The following is a 22,486-nucleotide window of genomic DNA, read 5'->3' as shown; positions in this document are numbered from 1 at the left end:
TAGGCTCACCGGTCCTCAGAGCACCCTCAGCCCTCTCTCCCCGCCCTGCCAAGCCCCAGCTGGCCTCTGCAGTCCTGCAGGCTGGAAGCCATTGCACCACCCGAGCAGGGCGACAGGGAGCGGGAGGAACTTGGGTGTCCTTCCAACCCTACCTCTTAGGGTCACCACCCTAAGCCCGGCCCCCTGAGCCTCAGCTTCCCTTTCTGTACAAGCGAGTACAGGGGCTTGCTGCAGCCCCCACAACACCGGCAGGCAGGGGTTGATATCGTCCCCATTTTCCAGAAAAACAGACCGAGTCTCAAGACGGGGGACGGCTTGTCTGAGGTCCCACAGGGAGCAAGGGGCGGAGGGGAGATCTGAACCCAGGTCTGTCCCCCAGGTGTTCCACCACGTCAGGGCGCTAAGGGGAGAGATCCGGAGAGAGACGGAAAGGAGAGAAGAGGGAAGGGGCGAGGCCTCTGCCCACAGCAGCTCCTCACAGTCTGGGTTAACGATCCACCCAGGTGGGGCCCGAGTCCGAAGTCCCTTCCCGGGAACCGGGGCCCCACACCCACTTTCAGGGTCCCAGAGAGACGCTGCTGGGACACAGAGACAGAGGGCGGGGCCGGACACCGTGAGAGGGAGGCCAGGCGGGGAGGGACCGAGCTGCAAAGACAGAGGGAGACCCCCAGAATCGGGGAGGCTCCCCGTGCCCCTGGGCAGGTCCGGGTGCAGCCCCCATTCCTCTGCCCACCCTGTGTTCCCAAAGCCTCCTCCTCCTCCGCCTCCTCTGACTCAGTGACCCGGACTCAACCCCAGCGGCGGCCCCGCCCCCAGGGAAATCCGGGAAAGCCCCGCGCCTCGGGGGCCCCTCCCAGGGGCGGGGAGAGGGAGGGGAGGAGACTGGGACGGGCCCGCCCCCGCCCCCCCACCCCGGCTCCTGCCCCTCTGAGTCATGCCCCCAACCCGCTCGGCCTGTTCCCCACCCGCCAACCCCTCCCCGGAGTGGGAGGGGACAGTGGGGGAGAAGGGGGCGTGACACCGCTCCCCCTCTCCCGGAGCGCGGGCCTTGGTCGCTCCGACTCCGGCCTCCTGGTGTGTCCGTGTCTCCTGCTACCTCGGTCTCTCTTTTCCTTTGTCTCGCAAGATCTCCGTGCCTGTCTCCATGTCTCTTTCTGTCTGTGCGTCTAGGATTCCCCGAGCACCCACCCTGCGCCCCGCGGGCCCTGGCTGCGTGCAGAGAGCCCGCGGGGAGACGCACATTCGGTGCAGGACTCCCCAGTCCCCAGCCCCTACCCCCAGCCACGGTCAGACCCGCAGCTGGCGGGGCACGTGGAGGAGGCCGAGACCGGGCAGGGGAGGCAGAGGACTAGGTCCTGGGTGCCTGCCGAGTGCCAGTCCCCGCCCTGGGTGCGTCTATTTACTCCTACAAAGGAGGAAACGGCTCAGAGAGGGGAAGTGCCTGGCCAAGGTCACTCAGCGAGGAAGTGGGAGTCGGGATTCGAACCCTCGTCCTAGCGACTCCAAGGCCTCACGAGAGGCAGCGCGGCAGACAGTAACCGAGAGACAGAGAGATGGTGAGAGACACAACGAGACAATGGAGAGAGATAAACAGAGACAGTGAGAACAGAGAAAGACACGGAGACAAACGGGGGAGAAACACGCATTCAGACAGGGCAGTCAGAGTCACAGGGTCGCAGAGGTACAAAGATGCAGAGACGTATAGACAGAAAATAAAACGGACTGAGCGCAGCGCTCAGCGGCGGGGGTGGGGGCCCCGCCCCCTCCCCGCGTCCCTCTCCCTCCCCCCAGCCGAGGCCGGGCCCTGGGCGCCGGGGGCCGGGAGGGGGCGGGCGCGGGCGGGGCGCACTGCGGGCTGCACCGCCTGGCTGCCGGAGCGGCGGCGGGTCCAGGAAACCCCTGGGGCGGAGGGTGGCCCCGGGGAGGCCGGGGGCGGGGAGGCGGGCGGCCGGCACCGCCCCGGCCGACAAAAGTCCCTTCAGTTCAGCCGGCAACAGGGGAAGTCCCGGCGCCCGGCGAAACCACCCTCCCGTGCAGCCGAGCCGAGCCGCGCACTCGGCCGCCGTCCCCGGCGGCCCCATGCCCCGATGCCCCGCGGGGGCCATGGACGAGGGGCCCGTGGACCTGCGCACCCGGCCCAAGGCCGCCGGACCCCCAGGTGCCGCGCTGCCGCTCCGCAAGCGCCCGCTGCGCGCTCCCTCCCCGGAGCCCGCCGCTCCCCGCAGCGCTGTGGGCCCCGTCGTCCCCCCGGACCCTCTGCGCGGCGGCTGCGAGGCGCTGGTGGTCCCCGGGCCCCCCCACGGCCTGGCTCGGCCAGAAGCGCTTTACTACCCTGGTGAGTGGCCCCCACAGGTCAGGGCGGGGTGGGGGCCACACAGAGCGTAGGGTCACCAGAGCCAGGAGACAGCTCCGGACAAAAATAGGTGGGGTTCCCGGGAGCTGAGGACGGGAATAGAACCCGAGGTCCCAGGGAACAGTTCCTTGGGACATAGATAGGTCCCAGGGAGCTGGAGGTCATGGGACCCTGGGGGGCAGGGTCTGGCTTCTTAGGAGCTTGCAGTTCCGTGTCCCTAAGATGCCAGGCTCTGACCCCTGATTCCCTGACACCCCCATGTCTGTACCACTGGGCACTGTCCCCTGGTTCCACATTATCTGTCACTGGTGTCCAGATAGGTGGAATCCAAAGGAGTGAGGGGAACAGAGACTGGGGTTCTAAGGAGACAGATAGTAGGGACCCCAGGATGGTACGATCTCAGAAAGGAAGATATCTGGAGGCATGAGGAATTAGGAGAACACAGCTGGGGTTCTGAGCACCCCAATATCTGGGATCACAAGGATCCGAGGAAACAAACCAGAGCTCCAGGGACCCGGATACCAGGGGTCCTGAGGAGCCAGGGGCACAGAGACCTGGGGTTCTAGGTACCCTGTTACATGAGGTCACAAGGTCAGGTGGCTCCGAGGGGTTTGGGGACTGAGGATTCTAGCAATGGGGGTAGGACTGGGTAATTTCGGGACTCAGGGATTTAGAGCCTGGATGAGCGCTCCAGGGCACTCCAGACTAAAGGCCTCAGGGCCCCAAGGCCGGGTACTGCAGATAACAGGGGCCTGGAAACATAGAAGTTCAGGAACTGGGAGTTAAGGATCAGCAGATGATGGAGAGGGACGCACATTATTCTCCCCCTCCCATCTTCATCCCTGATCTCAAGGAAGGGGCACCCCTACCACAGCTGTGGCCACCTCCCTGTCCCCAGTGGACCCCCAGAGCTGCAGAGAGCCCTTCTTTAGTGCCCCAGATCTTTACCTAGTTTCTGTGCCTTCACCTATCAGCACAGCAGTTGGAGAGCCTCAAGCTGTGCATCAGGAGGCCTGCCATGGCCTCCCAGCTTTTCCCATTCCCTGAGTGAGAGAACCCAGGCCTCAGTTTTCCCCATCTGTGTGATGGGTGCATATGGATTTGCCTGCTGCCATCGTCCCTTCCAACAGTTTGATCTGAATAGGTTTCTGGCACCACCCCCTCTGACCCTCCCCTCTCCCCAAACCCACTGTCCATTCACGCACACCCCACATCCAGTTCATCCATCCCTTACCTCCCTCAGCCACAAATTCACTCCTCAAACAGACCCTGGGGCCTCCCTGCTAGGCAATGAAGGGGGTTCTGTCTGCCCTTAAGAGACGCATTGTTTGGTAGGAGATAGGGTCAGACACATAAAAAGATACGTGGCAATGAGAGTGACCAGGGCTGGGTGGAGAGGAAGCTTTGGGAGGAAGCTGGCCACAGCCAAAGGAAGGCCCAGAGGTGGGGAGCAGGTTGCAAGTCTGTGGGCTTGGCCTCACCTGTGTCCTTTCTCTGTCCCTGTTGTCCAGGAGCTTTACTGCCCCTATACCCCACTCCAACCATGGGTTCCCCCTTTCCTCTGCTGAACTTGCCTACACCCCTGTACCCCATGATGTGCTCCATGGAACACCCCCTGTCAGCAGACATCGCCATGGCCACCCGTGCAGATGAGGATGGAGACACGTGAGTGACAGTCCCCTATTATGGGGGTTAGGGGGTGGGAAGGTCAGCCCTCCACAACCCTGGGGCACTCAGCTCAGGGGGACCCAAATTAAAATCCTGTCTTCACTGCTGGTTATGTGATCTTGAGCAAGGCCCTTCCCCTCTCTGAGCCTCAGTTTCCTCCTCTGAAAAATGGGCACCCTGAGAGCACTTACCTCCAAGGACTGTTTTTGGAGCAGCAGCCTTCAACTTTTTTATCACAATTCAAAAATGAGAAATACATTTCATCGATTGATTTACTACATATATATGAATTATACCTGTAAAACTCCTAGCACTGAGCCTCATATAAGTGTTCAATAAGTGTTCATTAATATTATTATTTTTTATTTCAAACCCAGCACATACCTATATACACACACATAATCTTGAAATAAAAATTACACAAAATGAGGCTAGGTGCAGTGGCTCACGACTGTAACTCTAGCACTCTGGGAGGCAGAGGCAGGAGGATCACTTGAGCTCAGGAGTTTGAGACCAGCCTGAGCAAGAGTGAGACCCTGTCTCTAATAAAAATAGGAAAATTACCCAGGTGTCTAGTGCCAGACACCTGTAGTTCCAGCTACTGGGGAGGCTGAGGCAGGAGGATCGTTTGGGCCCAGGAGTTGGAGGTCGCAGTGAGCTATTATGATGCCACTGCACTCTACCTGGGGTGACAGAGTAAGACTTTGTCTCAAAAAAAAAAAAAAGGAAACTGAACCCCCCTCCTTACCATCCCCTTCATAAAAAAAAAAAAAAAATTACACAAAATGAAACAATACTCACCCTAACTATATGGGATCTACTTTGATATTTTCTATTCTAGTCTACTTCATTGTTTCATGGTCTAGCACACAATTAATATGACCATCCCCTAAATTCATTTTAAAACCCCCATGGGCACTCTGGAAGACCAAAGCGGAAGGATCGCTTGAGCTCAGGAGCTGAAAACTAACCTGAGCAAGAGTGAGACTCCGTCTTTAAAAAAACAAACAAACAAAACAAAACAAAACAAAAACACCATAGTTTATCACCTGCAGTTTGAAGAACATGTTCTTGAGGCTTCTGAGGAGTTCTGCATGGTAGGGTGTAGCCGTGTGCCTAACAGCACAGAGTAAGCACTCAGTACAATTGATCATCGTCATCATTATTATTCTATCCACCTGGGTTTGAATCTCAGCTGGCCACTTTCTCTTCCCTCTGTGCCTCAGTTTCCCTCGATGTAAAAACAGGAACCACAAGTGTGTGAGGGTCTCTATGGGGAAGAAATGAGATGATTTATGTAAAGCGCTTCTGTGGGAATCGGTTTGGGGACTGGAAACCACAGGTAGACATGAACAGGCCCATTTCTGCAGAGAAGTGGGGGGGGGCCTCCACCAGTGGCCACAGAGTGACTTCAGGACCCTGAGCCTTAGTTCCCTGTTTGGAAACCGGGCCTCATAATAGCACCTATCGCAATTAGGATTCAGTGCAATGATGTACGCACGCATAGTGCTCAGAACAGGGCTGGGCATACAGTAAGCGCTCAATACGTGGGAATGGGTGGTGTTCGAAGAGAGCTCCCGGGTGGTTTTGGCCATCCGTGGGAGCCCAAGCAGGAGAAAGTGCCTGAGATATTTAAAGGGCTAATAAAACCTAGTTCCCTCCCCCTAGGGGTACGTCTGGGGTCATCTGTGAAACAGGTTGAATGAGCATCTGCCCCCAGGGTGAGCTGTCTGCGGCCTGGGAAAGCAGGATGCACGCAAGAGGCCACCAGGCCCACCAGCCTCCAAGCCCAGGCCCTCACCCCAGCCGCCCTCCTCCGCTCCCCCAACGCAAACACTTCTGCCTCAGCTGCCCGTTGGGGGAAATCCCTTCCCGCAGAACTTGACCGCAGCCCAGCTGCTCTGCCTCCCCCACGTCAGCACCCGTCACTCACTCCAGCCTCCCCCCTCCTGGCGCTCCCTCCAACCTTAACCCCTTCCGCTGGGGCCGACAGCTTTACCGGAACGGGCAGCTGGCCCAGCCCCAGTCTGAGCCACCCGCCCCACTTCACACCGGCGGGGAGGGTAGTGGGGCGGAGGAGGGGGGGGAAGCTAAGCCTGGGTCCCCAAAGAAACAAAACTTGGCAGGCTAGACTTCTAGCCCTTCACAAGGGAGTATGAGTCTCAGGAACCCCAAGAGGTTAGCGGCTGGGGGGCTAAAAAATCTAGGTCTCCAAGAAAGGGGGCGGGGGACATGTTCTGAGTTTCAGAGGGCAGAGGTTGGGGTACTCTATTCCATGATCCCCGAGGGGGTAAGGAACAAGATAAGGGGCAGTTTGGGGACCTGGTGCTCAGAGGGCCTTAGGGACAGGACCAGCCACATAATCCTCAGGGCCCCTTGTTCGAAAATTAATTTCAAGACAGCAGAAGAAAGAGAACAGTAAATTGAGCACTGGGCCCTTCGGAGCGTTGGGCCCTGTGCAACTGCACAGTCACGTACACGCCGCTGAAACTGGTCGTGCCTTGGGGTCCCGAAAGTTTGTGCCCCCAAAGGGACAAGGATTGGGGCACTGCATTTCGGAGTCTCCAAGGGGGCAAGGAAGGGGGAGTCAACTTGGGAAACTAGAGCTCAGAGGAACTGGGGAAGTAATTATTCCTACTGAAGAGTTAGGGTACTGTATTTCTGGCTCCCAAGAGATATTGGGGTGGATGCCCGGATATAAGGGACAGGGAGCCAGCTGGAGTCTGAGCCCTGAGGGGTGGAGTTCCAGGGGGGGCCCCCAAGCTAGAGGACTCGGGATACAGCCCTCCCAGGGGAGATAAGTCTCCTTGGGAGGGGCTGCCCCCTCCCCTGCCCCATTCGAGGTTGGAAGTTGGGGTGCCGAGGGTAGATCCCCGGCGGGACAGGCTTCCCTCCTCCCCCGGGAGCAGGAAGCGGAGCCCCGCCCAGCAGACCTGTTACTGGAAGTCCGAGGGCTGGGCCGCCCCTCCCGTCCCCACTTCCTCCAGCCCCGCCCCACCCCCTGCGGCCCGCGCGTTTATGGGAACTCAGGCCTGGACGGTTTCTCTGAAATCGTTCGCTCCCTCTGCCCTCGCTTAACCCCGCCCGCCCCGACAGGGACCCAGGCCGGGCGTCCTGGGAGATGGCAGGGAAAGTGGGGAGCCCTTCCCGGGGACCCTGGCCCACGTCCGGCTCCCCTCCCCCCAACATTTTCTTTTTCAATTTGGCCTTCACAGATTAGGATTCAGAATGAGGGATAATCTCATCCTGGCACGTGGGCAATAGTGAGGGCGCTGTACTTTACAGAGGAGGAAACTGAGGCTCCGAAACGCCTCCTGACTTTGCCCTAGTTCACAGCTAGAGAGGGTTGTCCAATCTGCAACCCTGAACCCAGGATTTCTGCACTACCGTCAGAGTCACCTGGGAAGTTAGTTAAAACTGTGGATTCTGGACGCAGTCGCAATTGGGAGAGCCACCGTTTGGGGGCCTTAGCAAGGCCTGGTTAGTAAGAGACAGGTCGTGGGTGAGAAAGTAGTTGCTCTAGTACATGGACTTTTTAAGAAGGTCATGCTGCCTGTGTACATGCAGTCAACCTCGTGCCCTCAGCTCTGTCCCCCACCCCATGCAAACACTCGTTTGCACACACGCGTTCACACACACGCACACACACGTCTGCTCTAAACAAATGGCTGTTCCAGGTTGGGGTCCCTGCAAAGCGAGCAGGAAGTTCACTGGGGAGTGTCTCTGGATCAACACCTGTGGGGTGAAAGCAGGTCTGGGCAGAGGGAGAAGCCGAGCTGCTGCATGGTCTTAGCAGGGCCTCAGCCATCCCATAGGGCATGTTGAGGCTGGGGTGGCCTTTAGGGTTGGGACTGGGAGGCTAGGCCTTCTAAGCTGGCATTGACAAGTCACTGGATGCCACTGGATGGCAGACTGCTTCCCATTCCCAGGGGCTGTGACCTTAGGCAAGCAGCTCTCTTCAGCCGAGGGTAATTCCCATGTTATCTAAAAGCTGACACCCTTCCCAGAAGCTGGGGGAATCAGTCCTTCAGTCTGGAAGGGGGTTCTGGGCTGCACAGCCCAGCGTCCAGAACAATGACCCCATCCCACTTTGTCCCCACCTCCCTTTTAGTCAAAGCCTTTGCTCCACGTAGATAGTCGGCCCTTGAGTCTCTTGGGTTGGAGGCAGAAACTGACACACAGTCACAACTGGCAGAGACTTTGGTGGCAGCCAGTTCATCCCCACTCATTTCACAGATGAGAAAACTGTGGCCCGGGGAGGGGGCGAACGTGGTTGCCAGCTTCAAGGATGGCCAGGGTGATCACTGAGAGGGATTCACTCATTCAGCATATGTCTCTGGAGCGTCTGCTCAGCATCAGGCACCGTCCGGGGCACGGGGCAGTGAACCAAGCAAGCCACACACCTGCCCTGCTGACTGTCTATGGGGGAGATTCAGACAGGAAACAAGTAAACTGTACAATGGGTCAGGTGACGATGTGGAGGAAAATAACGCAGGGGAGGGAGAGTGAGCAGCTGCCAAAGCACCTTAACAGTGGCCTGGATGAGGGGGACGAGCTGTGCAGATGCCTGGGGAAGACTGTCCCAGGCAGAGGGGACAGCCAGTACAAAGGCCCTGGGAGGCGAGCGTGCTTAGTATGTTTGAGGAACGCAGCAAGGAGGCCAGTGTGGGAGGAGAATGCAAGGAGATGAGGCCAAAGGGGGTTGAAGAGGGAAAGACAAGATCACATAGATCCTTGTGTGCTACAGTGAGGGCTTTGGCGGGGAGGACAGGGCATGGTCTGACTTCTGACTTAAGTTCTAAAAGGGTCCCTCTGGCTGTTGTGTGCGGGACAGACAGGGCAGAAGTGGAAGCAGGGAGGCTTGGGGGAAGGGAATGTACTAGTCCAAGAGGGAGCCAATGGTGGCTGCACCACGGTGGAGGAACTGAGGATGGGAAGTGGTTGGATTCTGGAGACACTTCCAAAGTGTCCAACACATATTGGAGGCAACACTGCCAATATCGTGGGGTGGGAGGTGACCAGCCCCTAACGCCTGTGATTCACCCACCCCCCAGGCCTCTCCATATTGCTGTGGTGCAGGGTAACCTGCCAGCTGTGCATCAGCTAGTCAACCTCTTCCAGCATGGGGGCCGCGAGCTGGACATCTACAACAACCTCCGCCAGGTGAGGCTGGGGGCCTGGACTCCTGGGTCTGAGGGAGGAGGTGCCCCGCGTTTCCCTTCCTGGGTAAGACGGCAGCTGGGAGTCAGGACCCAGGAGATCTGAGGGAGGCAGGACTGGGATGCAGGGCAGGAAACGGGTCCCTCACGGTCACTGTTCCCCAGACACCGCTCCACCTCGCTGTGATCACCACATTGCCGTCTGTGGTCCGGCTTCTGGTGATGGCTGGTGCCAGCCCCATGGCGCTGGACCGCCATGGCCAGACGGCGGCCCACCTGGCCTGCGAGCACCGCAGCCCGACCTGCCTGCGAGCCCTGCTGGACAGCGCGGCCCCGGGCACGGTGGACCTGGAGGCCCGCAATTACGACGGTGAGTACCGGGGCGCTGTCCTGCTGGACCTGGAGTCCATCTGGAGCTGCAAAGCCCCAGGCCCAGGTGTGACTGAGCCTCCCCCTCCCTCAGGGCTCACCGCCCTGCACTTGGCGGTGAACACGGAGTGCCAAGAGACAGTGCTGCTCTTGCTGGAGCGCGGCGCGGACATCGACGCGGTGGTGAGCGAGCCCGGGAGCCGAGAGGGGGCGGGGCCTTGGCTTAGGGGCGGGGCCAGGGGCGGGGCTGGCGCGGGAGCGGCGGGTCGTGCACGAGGTACCTAACCCGAGAGAGGCTGGACCAGCCATGGGATGGGGCCGCCGGCTGGTAGGACCCAGCTCGGCGAGACTCAAAGACCTTCCATTCCCGCTGCAGGACATTAAGAGCGGCCGCTCCCCGCTTATCCACGCGGTGGAAAACAACAGCCTTAGCATGGTGCAGCTGCTGCTGCAGGTGGGTACCCCGCCTTGGCCTCTCGCCCACCCCCTCTGACCCCAGCCTGGCTACCGCCCGCCACTGGCGCTGACCCACCTTCCAGTTCTGGCTCCGCTGCCAGCTCTGGCCTCTCCTTCTAGGCCTCGGTCTCTCTCTGTGACTTCGCTCCCCTGCCTGGCTGCAAACTTGTTCCGGGCAGTCTCCTGTTTCTCCCCTGCCCCCTCAGCGGCCTAGGCCCTGCCCTGCGATGGTCTTGCTGACCCCGCCTGCCGGCTTTGGCCCTGTCCCCGCACTGTCCTTCCGCCCTGCTCTATCCGCCGAGCCTGCCCAGACCCTGCACCCTGCCCTTCGCAGACTCCTCCCCACTTCTGGCCAGGCCGGCGTGTCCTGCTCTGGTGGATTCCGCGCGGACAGCCCAGTAACCCCGCTATGGCCCTTGGTTGTAGCTCCCACCCTTCTATGGCCCCACCCCGGCCCGGGCCCCCAGCCTCTGTCACCGCCGCCCTTCCCTGGACCCCGACCTGGCCGGGCGGCCGCTGACCCGCACTCCCGCCCGCAGCACGGCGCCAACGTGAACGCGCAGATGTACTCGGGCAGCTCCGCGCTGCACTCGGCGTCGGGCCGCGGGCTCCTCCCGCTCGTGCGCACGCTGGTCCGCAGCGGCGCCGACAGCGGCCTCAAGAACTGCCACAACGACACGCCGCTCATGGTGGCGCGCAGCCGCCGGGTGAGTGCGCGCCTGGGCCCGCTGGGTCGGGGGCGCGGGTCTGGGGACGGCCGTGAGCGTGCTGGTGACACACGTGTATATGCGCGCATGTGACGAGGGTGCAGGGGTGTGAGTGTGGCTGTGCCAGTGCGTGGAGAGGCGTGGTGAGCCTGAGTAGTGCCTGGTCCTCATTCAATACTGAGAAAGATGGAGGCCCTCCCCGGAGGCCAAGGTCACTGACAGATGATCCCATGAGCAAGGAGGGATAGAGAGAGGGAGGGCTGTGAGGCTAGGTGGCCTTGTAGTGACCCTCCCCATCTTCCTACAGGTCATCGACATTCTGAGGGGGAAGGCCACCCGGCCTGCGTCCACATCCCAGCCAGACCCCTCCCCCGACCGGAGTGGCACCACTTCCCCAGAGAGCAACAGCCGCCTCAGCTCCAATGGTGAGAAACCAGCCCCCAACCTGCAGCCCCCAGCCCCTCCCCCCTCGGACCCAGGGGTCCGGCCCCAGCCCCTCCCCCCTCAGACCCAGGGGTCTGGCCCCAGCCCCAGCCCCTCCTCTCTGGGTCAAACCTCTCAGCGCCCCCCCCTTCTCTCTCCCCTCCACAGGTCTCCTTTCTGCATCACCATCCTCTTCACCCTCCCAATCTCCCCCCAAGGATCCCCCTGGATTCCCCATGGCTCCCCACAATTTCTTCCTTCCTCCCCCATCTCCACCTGCCTTCCTGCCCTTTGCTGGGGTTCTCCGAGGCCCTGGCCGGCCAGTGCCCCCCTCCCCAGCTCCAGGAGGCAGCTGAGAGGGATGGGGGGGCAGATCTCAGACTCATGAGGAGGGGCCTTCCTGCCCTGTGGGGTCAGCCCTTCTGGAAACTGTGAAGATCTCACTCTGCCCCCCCCCCCGCCCCCCAGTCCTCAGGACCAGGATTTGCACAGAAGCACATGCACGTACCCACAAACCCCATCTCGTCCTCTGCCCGGGACTCTTACCCCATAACTCTCAGGCACCAGTCCCCTGTCTTGAATTCCACCCAAACCTTCATTTCCTTGTCCTTTCTCAGAGCTGGTGGAACCAGGGAACAGCTGTTCCCTCTGTCCTCTCCCCAGATGACGAGGGAGGGGAGAGGTGGGCTGTAGGCTGGCACTGATGACAATGTAAATTATTAGGTGTTTTGGTTGGATTTCTTTTGTAATAAACTATTTTTGTACCATATCCTCTTCCATGAGGCAGTCTGGAAGAAGTGTGTTTGTGTGTGCACACCCGTACCGCTGTATCCAGCTGATGCGAGGTGTGACAACGTGACTCTGAGACTGACAATCACATGTGTGTGACTCTGGGACTTCTGGTGTGTTTGGTTATGAATGTTGCTGTCATCGTGTCACCGTGCCATTGTTTTTTCGGAGGATGTGGTACGTGAGATCTTCTCAGGGAACCCTGCTGAAGTTCAGAGTGACCCAGGGGCGGGTGTTTCTGAGGGGTTTGGCGCCGTGTGAGTCCCTGTGGTAACCCACAGCTGACTACAGTTCTGACCGTCTCTGGGTGTCATGTCACGTAGTGTTTGCGAGTGTTCCTGACATGAGGGTCATCACGTGATTGTTTCTGTGCGACTGCCCTACGTGGTGGCTCTGTGGGGCCCTCCTGAGAAACAACGTCTGTGTCTTGACTCTGGGGTATGTCTCTGGGTGTCATTCAGAGTTTGGATTAGTTTCCTGTTGCCACGACAAATCACCACAAAATCAGTGGCTGAAAACAACACATTTATTCTCTGACAGTTCTGGAAATCAAAGCCCCAAATCTGCCCCCCTGGGCTAAAGTCAAGGTGTGGGCAGGGCAGGTTCCTTCCGGAGGCTCTAGGGAAGAATCCATTTCCTTGCCTCTCCCAGCTGCTAGGGGCCGCCTGGATTCCTTGGCTCACAGCCCCTTCCTTGCATTCCTCCAAACTCCAGCTTCCATCCTCACGTCTCTACTCTGATCTCCCGCCTCCCTCTTAGAAGGGTCCTTGTGATGACACTGGGCCCCCACAGAAAATCCAGGATCATCTCCCCATCTCAAGATCCTTAACTTCATCACACCTGCAGAGTCCCTTTTGCATGTAGGTAACACTCACAGGTTCCAGGGTCAGGCTGGAATAATAGATAACAGCGTCTTTATTCAGTCTGCCACCATCAAAGAAAGAAGCAACACGATGGGAGGTGTCCAGGTAAGGGCCTCGGTGCCGGAATCTGACCTTCCATCCTAAGGGGAAGCAGGATGGAAAGTGGGGAGGACAAGGACAAGCTGGGACCCTGAAGGAAGAACTGAAACCCATGTCAGTTCCCACTCGCTCCAGCCTGATCAAAGCCATGTCCTGCCAGAGAATCTGGTGACCTTGGTCCCATTCTGTGGTCTTCATGGGTGACCACGTGTTTGTGTGGTTCTGAGTGATGGCGAGTGTTGTTTCGTTAATCTGTGGAGGCCTCCCTCCCTGGGTCTTCGTATGAATTGGTGATTGTGAACATTTATGCACCACGAGTCTGTAAAGCGGTTGTAAGGCGGGACCAGCGGCCTCCACACCATCCTGGGTGACACTGTTGGGGTCTGTGGATGGCTGTGTGTGTGTGTGTGCATGCACACTTCTGCATGAGCTCTGACTCGGTGACTGTGTGCTCCTGGCCCCCCTGACTGGGTGACCATGCATCTTTGTGTTTACAACCGTGAGTCCGTGTTTTTGACCCTGCCTCTGGGCTCTGGTGTCCCTGAAGCTGCCAAACGTGGAGGGTATATTACTTTCCTGTTGCAGCCATAATAAATTGCCATGAACTAAGTGACTTAAAACAACAGAAAGTGTATTCTCTCAGAGTTCTGAAGGCCAGAATCAAGGTGTCAGCAGGGCCACCCTCCTCAAGAACTCTAGGAAAGGATCCTTTCTTGCCTCTTCCAGCGTCCAGTGGCTCCAGGTGTCCCTTGGCTTGTAGCTGCATCTCCCCAATCTTTGCCTCTGTGACCATGCGGCTTTCTCTCCTCTGTGTGTCCATGTCTTCCTCTCTTCTGTCTGTTATAAGGACACTTGTCATTGGATTTAGAGCCCAACGAGATAATCTGGGAGGATCTCATCAAGATCCTTAGCTTAATAGCATCTGCAAAGACCCTTTTTTCAAATAAGGTCACATTTACAAGTTCTGGAGGTTAGAGCATGGACATATATTTTTGGGGAGAGAGACCATTCAGCCTGCTGCAGAGGTTGGTCTCTGCAAGCAGCTGTGTGGGAGAATGTCCCACATGATAATCCTGCCATTGTTCAATGTCATGGGCAACACCTGTCTCTCCAGCAGACCCTGAGCTCTGGCCTCGCTGACTGCTGCCCTCCCCACAGCGGCCAGCTCACTGCCTGACGTGGAGCAGACCCTTGAGAAGTGGTGACACGATGAGTGAGCCCTTGCTCACACCCCCCTATATCATGGTAGCTGTCATTCTTTGTGGCTGAGTCTGCTCTCAGTGTGCACACAGTGTGACCGATTTGAGGATGTGAACAGACACACAAATATTAGAAGCCATTTATTGACCATGATGGCCCCATATTCCAGATGAGAAAACTGAGGCTCAGAGAGACAGCAAGTTGCCTGTCCAAACCCAGATCTGCCACTTCCAAAACCCACGCTCATAATCTCCGGGCTCTCTTACCTCATGGGTAAGTTGCCTGTCTAGCATTCTAGCTGTGCATGCAAAGATGTGGCCATATGCACAGGCGTGTGCTGCCGGAAAGGAGGCAGGATAACAAGTGTCTGTGTCATTCATAGCACAGACCCTGGAGTCAGAACTGAGTTGGAGTGCTGCACTTCCATTTCCTGGCTGCGTAATATGACCTTGTTCAAGTGACGTCATGGTCCTGAGCGCCAGTTTCCTCATCTGTAAAAATGAGGGCATGATAACAGAGTCCACCGTGCAGCGTTGCTCTGAGGATTAAACATGAATGAATTGTGTGCAGTGCTTAGTACAGACCATGGTGCTAAGAACTTGATTACTGGGAATTGCTGTTGTTATCATCTCAAAATTGGTATTCAGGGCAGAGAAAAAAAAAGTAGAGATGATGGCACCCATTCTTTGTCCTGATGGAAAAATGGGACAACGAGGTCCTAGCCTACATATGTGTATTAATTAGATTTTTTTCATTCCACTGTTGTAAGAAAAACTAAAATATTTAGTAGCTTAAATAAGATGGAAGTCTGTTCTCTCGTGTACAGGTCTAGCTGTGATAAGCTTGAGGACGTCAGAGACCCAGGCTCCTTCCACCTTATTGCTCTGCTGTTCTTACCTCACACTTCCGTCATGTGGTCCAAGATGGGTGCTCCAGCTCCCACCATCACGTCTACATTCCAATCATTGGGAAGAAGAAAAAACGAGTCAAGTGTGTGCCCATAACCTTCCCAGAAGGCATACACATCATATCCTATTGGCTAGAATGTAGTCACATGGCCACACCCATCACAAGGGAAGCTGGGAAGTGTAGTTTTATCTGGGCAGCACGTATCTAGCTAAAATGCAGAGGCTCTTTTACAAAAGGAATAGGAGAGGATGGTTACTGCGGAGCATCAGGTGTATCTGTCACAACCAGGGCTCTGCCGCCAAATGACTACATGCCCCTGTATGAAGTGACTTTACCACTCTGAGCCTCTATTTATTCATCTGCAAAATGGAAATAACCTCCACTGCTCAAGGTTGATAGGGTGATGAAGATTTAATGAGAGCGTGTCAGGCACTTAGCACAGGACCTGGCCCATCACCAGCCTGGGGTGTATGTTGGGAGTCTTCTTGTGCCTGCGGGTCTAGGCTGTGGGTGATGTTTCTCTTTGTGTGTGAGAAAATTGTCCCCAGGTTCAAGAGTTGAACCCAGCACTGACCTTGGTAAGTCACTTCTCTAAAACAAAGGATCTGTCTTGTCCGCACATGGAAATCCCCCTCAGCCTACCAGACCTTGGGACTGGGCACGTGTCCTTCCACACTCTTCCCCCTTTCTCTGGGGAAAGGCAGACTCCAAGGAGAGGGAGGGGGTCCTACGTGGGAGGGGGTCTCCAGTCCCCCAGCCCTCACAGAATAAAGCACTCACCCCTCAGCCACCAAGACACATCATGGGTGACAGTCCTAGCTTTCTAGTCCTTCAGCTCTAACACCAGAAATTACACCTTCGATGCATTTCTCCGGGGGCCTCAACCCCTTTTGCAAAGTTTCACTTGTTCTCACCACCCCAGGTAAACTCAGACAGTCGGAGAACATCTCTTCCAGATGCATGTACAAAATCTGCCAAACCCTAAATGTTGGTAACTTTCCAAAGAACAAATGTAAGACTGTGAGAGCTAAACAGAACATACCGGCTCTGCAGGTGTTTGCAGACCCTTGTGTGAGCCAAACCTCCATTTTACAGAAAGGAAAACTGAGACCCAGAGAGTGAAGAAACTGATTTGGTGAGTTTATAAGTCCAGGATTCCATAATCCACCATAACCAACTGATTAAGTTCATCAGCATTAATGGGTCAACCAGTACCATGTGCCTCTCAATATAATACACCAAGAAGGACCCAGGATCACTTCTATAATATCCCTGCTACTAGAATCTAATCACAAGGTGATCAGACAGACAGACTTAAATCAAGGAGACATCCTACAAAAGAACTGGGCTGTAATCTTCAAAAATGTCAATTTCATAAAACACAAAGAAAGGCTGAGGGCCCGGCGCGATGGCTCACGGCTGTAATCCTAGCACTCTGGGAGACCGAGGTGGGAGGATTGCTTGAGCTCAAGAGTTCAAGACCAGCCTGAACAAGTGGGAGACCCATCTCTACAAAAGAAAAAAACATTTTAAGAAAAAAAAAAAGATTTCAAAATAAAGTCATGGTTTAAAAGTCTGTGGTTTTAGGTTCTGTATTTCCAAGAATCTCTAAGTCTATGCATGCATCTGTGGTCAGAGTTTGGGGAGATTTGGAGATGAATACTTCAGACACAGCCTTGAGGGTTTGTTTGACCAGGGCCTTAGGGTGCAGTTAAGGTCTAGGGGTGGCGCCAAGGCCTTGGGGGTGTGGTCACAATTGGGGGCGTGGCCGAGAAAATCCATTCCCAAGGGACGGTGTAAACCTGTGCTCAGAGCGCCCTCTTGTGGCCACCGTCAGGTCTCTACTTTTTATTTAACAGCTTCGTTGAGGTATAAACGCACATACCATACAATTTACCTATTTATACCATAAAATTTACTAATTCAGTGGCTTCAGTATACACACAAAATTGTGCAATCATCACCAGAATCAATTTAAGAACGTTTTTCACTCCAAAATTTCATATACATTAGTAGTCACTCCCTATTTACCCCCCAACATCTCCTCTGTGCTGGACAACTCCAATATATTTTCTTTTTTGTGTGTTTTTTATTGCTATTTCTTACTTGTACATATTTTTGGGGTATTTGTGATATTTTGATACTTGTATACAATGTGTAATGATCAAATCAGGGTAATTAGGATATTCATGACCTCAAACATTTATCTCTTCTTGGTGTTGGAAACATTATAATTCTTCTCTTTGAGATATTTTGAAATATGCAATAAATGATTGTTAACTATAATTTCCCTACTGTGCTATGAAATACTAGAACTCATGCCTTCTATCTAACTGTATTTTTGTGCCCATTAACCAACTTCTTTTTATCCCCTCTCCCCCCTTCCCTTCCCAATGTCTTTATAGATTTGCCTATTCAGGTAATTTCATATAAATGAACTCATACAACATATCAGGTTTTGTAACTAGCTTCTTTCACTCTGCATGTCTTCAAGGCCCATCCACGTTGTAGCACATATCAGTACTTCATTCCTTTTAATGGCTGAATTAATATTCCATCATATGAATATACCACATTTTATTTATCCATTCACCAGTTGAAGACATACAGGTTGTTTCCAAAAATGTAGATAGGCCGGGCACGGTGGCTCATGCCTATAATCCTAACACTCTGGGAGGCCGAGGCAGGAGGATTGCTCGAGGTCAGGAGTTCGAGACCAGCCTGAGCAAGAGCAAGACCCTGTCTCTACTAAAAATAGAAATGAATGATTTGGACAGCTAAAAAAATATATAGAAAAAATTAGCTGGGCATGGTGGTGCATGCCTGTAGTCCCAGCTACTCGGGAAGCTGAGGCAGAAGGATTGCTTGAGCCCAGGAATTTGAGGTTGCTGTGAGCTAGGCTGATGCCACAGCGCTCACTCTAGCCCAGGCAACAAAGTGAGACTCTGTCTCAAAAAAAAAGAAAAGAAAAGAAACAAAAATGTGGATATATGTTTTCAATTCTCTGAGATATATATACACTTAGGAATGGTAATATGTTAACTCTATTTTTTAGTATTATTTAATATTTTTCTTTAAACTTTCCCTCCCTTTTTTTTTTTTCTTTTGGAGATAGAGGCTTGCTCTGTTGCTCAGGCTGGAGTGCAGTGGCAAGATCATAGCTCACTGCAACCTCAAACTCCTGGGCTCAAGTGATCCCCCTGCCTCACCTCCCAAGTAGCTGGGATTATAGGCACACACCACCATCAGATCTCGAATTCCTGTCCTCAAGCAATCCTTCAGTCTCAGCCTCCCAAAGTGCTGGGCTTACCAGCGTGAGTCACCACACTGGGCATAACTCTATGTTTAACTTTTTTTTTTTTTTAGATAGAGTCTCACTCTGTTGCCTAGGCTAGAGTGCCATGGCATCAGCTTAGCTCACAGCAACCTCAAACTCCTGGGCTCAAGCAATCCTCCTGCCTTACCCCCCTGAGTAGCTGGGACTACAGGCATGCACCACCATGTCCAGCTAATTTTTTCTATGTATTTTTTAGTTGTCCAGCTAATTTTTCTTTCTATTTTTAGTAGAGGTGGGGTCTCACTCTTGCTCAGGCTGGTCTCGAACTCCTGAGCTCAAACGATCCACCCACCTCGGCCTCTCAGAGTGCTAGGATTACAGGCATGAGCCACTGTGCCCAGCCTATGTTTAACATTTTGAGGAGCTGCCAGACTATTTTCCAAAGCAGCTGCACCATTTTACATTCCCACTAGCAGTGTATGAGAATTTCAATTTCTCCATATCCTTGCCAACACATGTTATTGTCTGTCTTTTTTATAACAGCCATTCTAGTGGCTGTGAAGTTAGTATTTCATTGTAGCTTTGATTTTCATTTCTTTTCTTTTGTTTAAGAGACAGTCTGGCTCTGTCACCCCTGGTAGAGTGCAGTGGCATAATAGCTCACTGCGACCTCCAACTCCTGGGCTCAAGCAATCCTCCTGCCTCAGCCTCCCGAGTAGCTGGGACTACAGGCATGCACCATGACGCCCTTCTAATTTTTCTATGTTTACTAGAGCCAGGGTCTCACTCTTGTTCAGGCTGGTCTCAAACTCCTAAACTCAAGCAATCCTCCCTCCTCGGCCTCCCAGAGTGCTAGGATCACAGGTGTGAGCCACTGCGCCCAGCCAGCCTCATTTTCTTAACTGATAATATTTTTGAGCATCTTTCCATGTCATTCACTTCTTCCATATGCACCATGCAACTGTGCAAACTCTACTTATTGTTGAAGTCAAAAGGCAAACATAGAGACAAGTCTCTAAATTTAACGTTTTATTTAGGAAGAAAGAACTGCAATCCAGGGCCCACACACAGACCAGGTGGTCTTCAGTATGTCCAAAGAACAAAGAGAAGGTTGGAGGTTTTATTAAAAAGAGGAATGTTACATGTGGTCCTGGGAGAAAGTTCACTGATATTATTAAAGCTCTGGGGAGGTGGCAAGCTCCGACTGGTGGGCAAGATTAGTCCTAGAGTTGCAGCAAGTAATCTCCATAGCTACAGATAACTGGTTTCAGGTTAGAACAGGCAGTTTCAGCAACGTTACTTGCAAAAAATTACATTTCAAGAGCAAAGTTATGTACCCTGAGTGCTTTTTCCCCTTGGCCCCTCGACTCTGATTTAGTTGGGTATGACAAGAATGACCCAATTCCTATGATTAACTTTCACACTATTTTACCAGATTCAATCCAGATTTTTAACATTAGAGCATTAGTGGAATCTTTGAAGACTCAGTGTATCCTTCTCAGATCCAACCCATTTCCTTCTCTGCAGCCTGGATTTGATGTTCAGCATCACAATGCATGTTTTGTGATTATCACATACATATGTATCCCCAAATAATATAGAACACTGGTTTTGCAGGTTTTCAATGTCAATAAATGACACTGAGCTATACTTTTTGTTCTGCACTTGCCTTTTTTCCCCCATTGTGTTAGTAATGAGCGGTCTTAGGGCTGCTATACCAAATTACCACAAACTGGGACTTAAAATAACAGCAATTTATTCTCTTGTAGTTCTGGAGGCTGGAAGCCCAAAATCAAGGTGTCACTGCCTCTCACTGAAAGCTCTAGGGAAGGATCCTCCCTTGCCTCTTCCAGCCTCTAGTGTTTGCAGGCAATTTTTGGCATTCCTTGGCTTATAGACACATGGCTCCAATCCCCGCCTCCATCATCACATGGTGTTCTCCCTGTGTGTAGGGTGGAGGGGTGCATGTGCACCTGTATCTGTGGCCAAATTTCTTTCTTATGAGGACATCAGTCATATTAGATTTTAGGGCCCACCCTAATCCAATATGATCTCATCTTAACCTGATTTTATCTGCAAAGGCCCTTTTTGCAAATATGGTCACATTCATAGGTTCCAGCGGACCAGAACTTGGTAATGGGGACACTATCCAACCCAGGACACTCATCATTACATTTCTATGGCTCACACTGTTGGCATTTGTGCCCAGTTCATTCATCCTAACTGCGGCGAGGGACTCCATTGTGAAAGTGCACCACGATTGATTCATCTCTTTCCCTGGTGAGGGATACTCACCTGGTTCCCACCACTTTCCTCCATTTCCGACAAGACTGCAATTAATATCTGTAAAAAGGTCTCTTGGAGTTTCTTAGAGCAGTATTTTTCAAACTGCCGAACAAGATCCATTAGTGGGTTGTAAAATCAATTTAGTGGGTTACAAATGCAATTTTTCCTTTAATGAAATGAAATTCATCAGAAGATAGGAGAGTGCACACACAGAGTCGGTGCTATCCTGTGAAACTTTTGTTTCAAACGTCGACACCTGAATTAACGTCCGGGTGTGGGTGAGCAAAAGTGTTTACAAGCCACAGCTCTGAAGGAGGTAGCTGGCCACGGACCTGCGCTGTCCGTTTGTCCAGAGGTTTGATGGATACCGCCAAACTGCTCTCCAATGTGGTTTCTCCATTCACACCCGCACCAGCTGCTCTCCAACTTGGCATAGTGAAAATTTTGAACTTTTGCCAAGCCAATGGGTTTGCATCCTGTTTTCCGGCAGTGAAGACTGAGCCTTGGAGCGGGCGGGAAGGCAAGGGCTGCAAAGATTCGGTCTCCGCTTAGTCTGAGATGCGACATCAAAGATTCCACGAGTTAAAGATTCTCGGTTTCTATGAGACGGGGCTGGGGGTAGGAGGGGCGTGCGGTGCGCAGGGGCGGGGGGGGGGTGGGGGAGGAGGTTCAGGTCTCTTCCTAAGCCCCCTCCGCTCCCACTTCAAAGGGTTTTTGAGAATTCAGTGAGCAAAGGCTTGTAAACCGCGACACACAGGGCCTGACAGAACGTGAGTGTTCAATAAATATTAGCTATCATTAATTAGCTCTGATTAGAAATCCTCTGGATATGTGCGTACTTGCGCTCAAAGCTTGGCCTCATCCTAGCACTTTGGGAGGTGGGAGGATCGCTGGAGCTCAGGAGTGTGAAGTTGCAGTGAGCAATGATGACGCCACTGCACTCTAGCTGGGGCAACACAGCAAGACCCTGTCTCCTGGGGCGTGGCCAGGATGCCTTGGGGCAGAGTGACAGCTGGGCCCACAGCGCCCCGGGTGACTGCCCAGCGCAGGCCGGCTGGGCTGACGCTCTACACAGCGGTCCCTAACCTTTTTGGCCCCAGGGACCGGATTCATGGAAGACAATTTTTCCACGGACGCGGTGGGAGTGGGGGGCGGGGCGGCGGAGGCGGGGCTCAGGCGGTGATGCGCGACCCGGGGGTTGGGGACCGCAGCTCTACGGGTTCAACAGGTTAGGGTGAAAACCACGCCCGCCAGTCCTGCACCGACTAGCAGCGCCTAGGCCCCCCGCATTCGTGAGCCCCATCTTCCCACCTCGCCCCTTCGGGACTCAGTGATATTTAAACTCCAGCCTGATTTCCCGCAGACCTCCAGCCATGGGGACCCAAGAATCCTGCCGCTAAATGCCTGCCCCCGCAGACACCACCTCCCAACCCCTGCTCCTGGGGGCCCCGGCGATCTGGTCGCTCTGTGTCTTCCGTCTCCGGGACAGAGAGATATTAAAGTACCACCTCCCTGACCTTTTCCTCCCAGAAAGTTCATCCCTCTGACCTTTAATCCCGTGCCACGACCAAAGGCCCAGACCTTCGGCCCCGACTCAGAAGTGCCGTGTGCAAGTCCCACCTCCCTGTAGGGTCACGATACCTAAACTCCCAGCCGCCCTCCCCCACCCAACAAAAGTCCTAGGACTCCCCGAACCCTCACCCCTCCCTGAAGGGACGTAGACATCCTAACTGCAGTTCCCACGCCACCTGGAGTCCCCTCCTGTCCACCCACCAAAGCCACCCTATCCTGCTTTTTGGGGGGAATCAGACCCAAACCCCACCTCTAGGGGACCCAGGTGCCAGATGCCCGAGCCCCGCCCCTTTTGGAAACAGATACCTGCAGTCCCCTCCCCGGTTCTCCAGGGCCCGCCCCTCCTTCCACCCGCG

The 22,486-nt window shown here is 54.3% G+C and overlaps 1 protein-coding gene across 2 annotated transcripts; it reads left to right on the top strand.

Annotated features, from left to right (window-relative positions):
* Positions 1-1,129: 1,129 nt before the first annotated feature.
* On the top strand, positions 1,130-11,904 carry BCL3 (BCL3 transcription coactivator). Of its 2 annotated transcripts, none has more exons than XM_045531482.1 (9): positions 1,130-1,556; positions 3,865-4,018; positions 9,076-9,184; positions 9,346-9,550; positions 9,644-9,732; positions 9,926-10,003; positions 10,545-10,712; positions 11,020-11,137; positions 11,304-11,904. In XM_045531482.1, exons 1-9 carry the CDS (start codon positions 1,145-1,147, stop codon positions 11,489-11,491), a joined length of 1,521 nt encoding a protein of 506 aa, XP_045387438.1. In that variant the 5' UTR covers positions 1,130-1,144; the 3' UTR covers positions 11,492-11,904. The 2 variants fall into 2 exon arrangements, with proteins under 2 accessions (XP_045387438.1, XP_045387439.1); XM_045531483.1 differs by lacking the exon at positions 1,130-1,556 and adding an exon at positions 1,980-2,335.
* Positions 11,905-22,486: the final 10,582 nt, after the last annotated feature.

This window comes from Lemur catta, chromosome 19 (assembly GCF_020740605.2).
Source record: "Lemur catta isolate mLemCat1 chromosome 19, mLemCat1.pri, whole genome shotgun sequence".
Taxonomy (NCBI): Eukaryota; Metazoa; Chordata; class Mammalia; order Primates; family Lemuridae; genus Lemur; species Lemur catta.
This window is presented reverse-complemented; position numbering and strand designations above follow the sequence as displayed.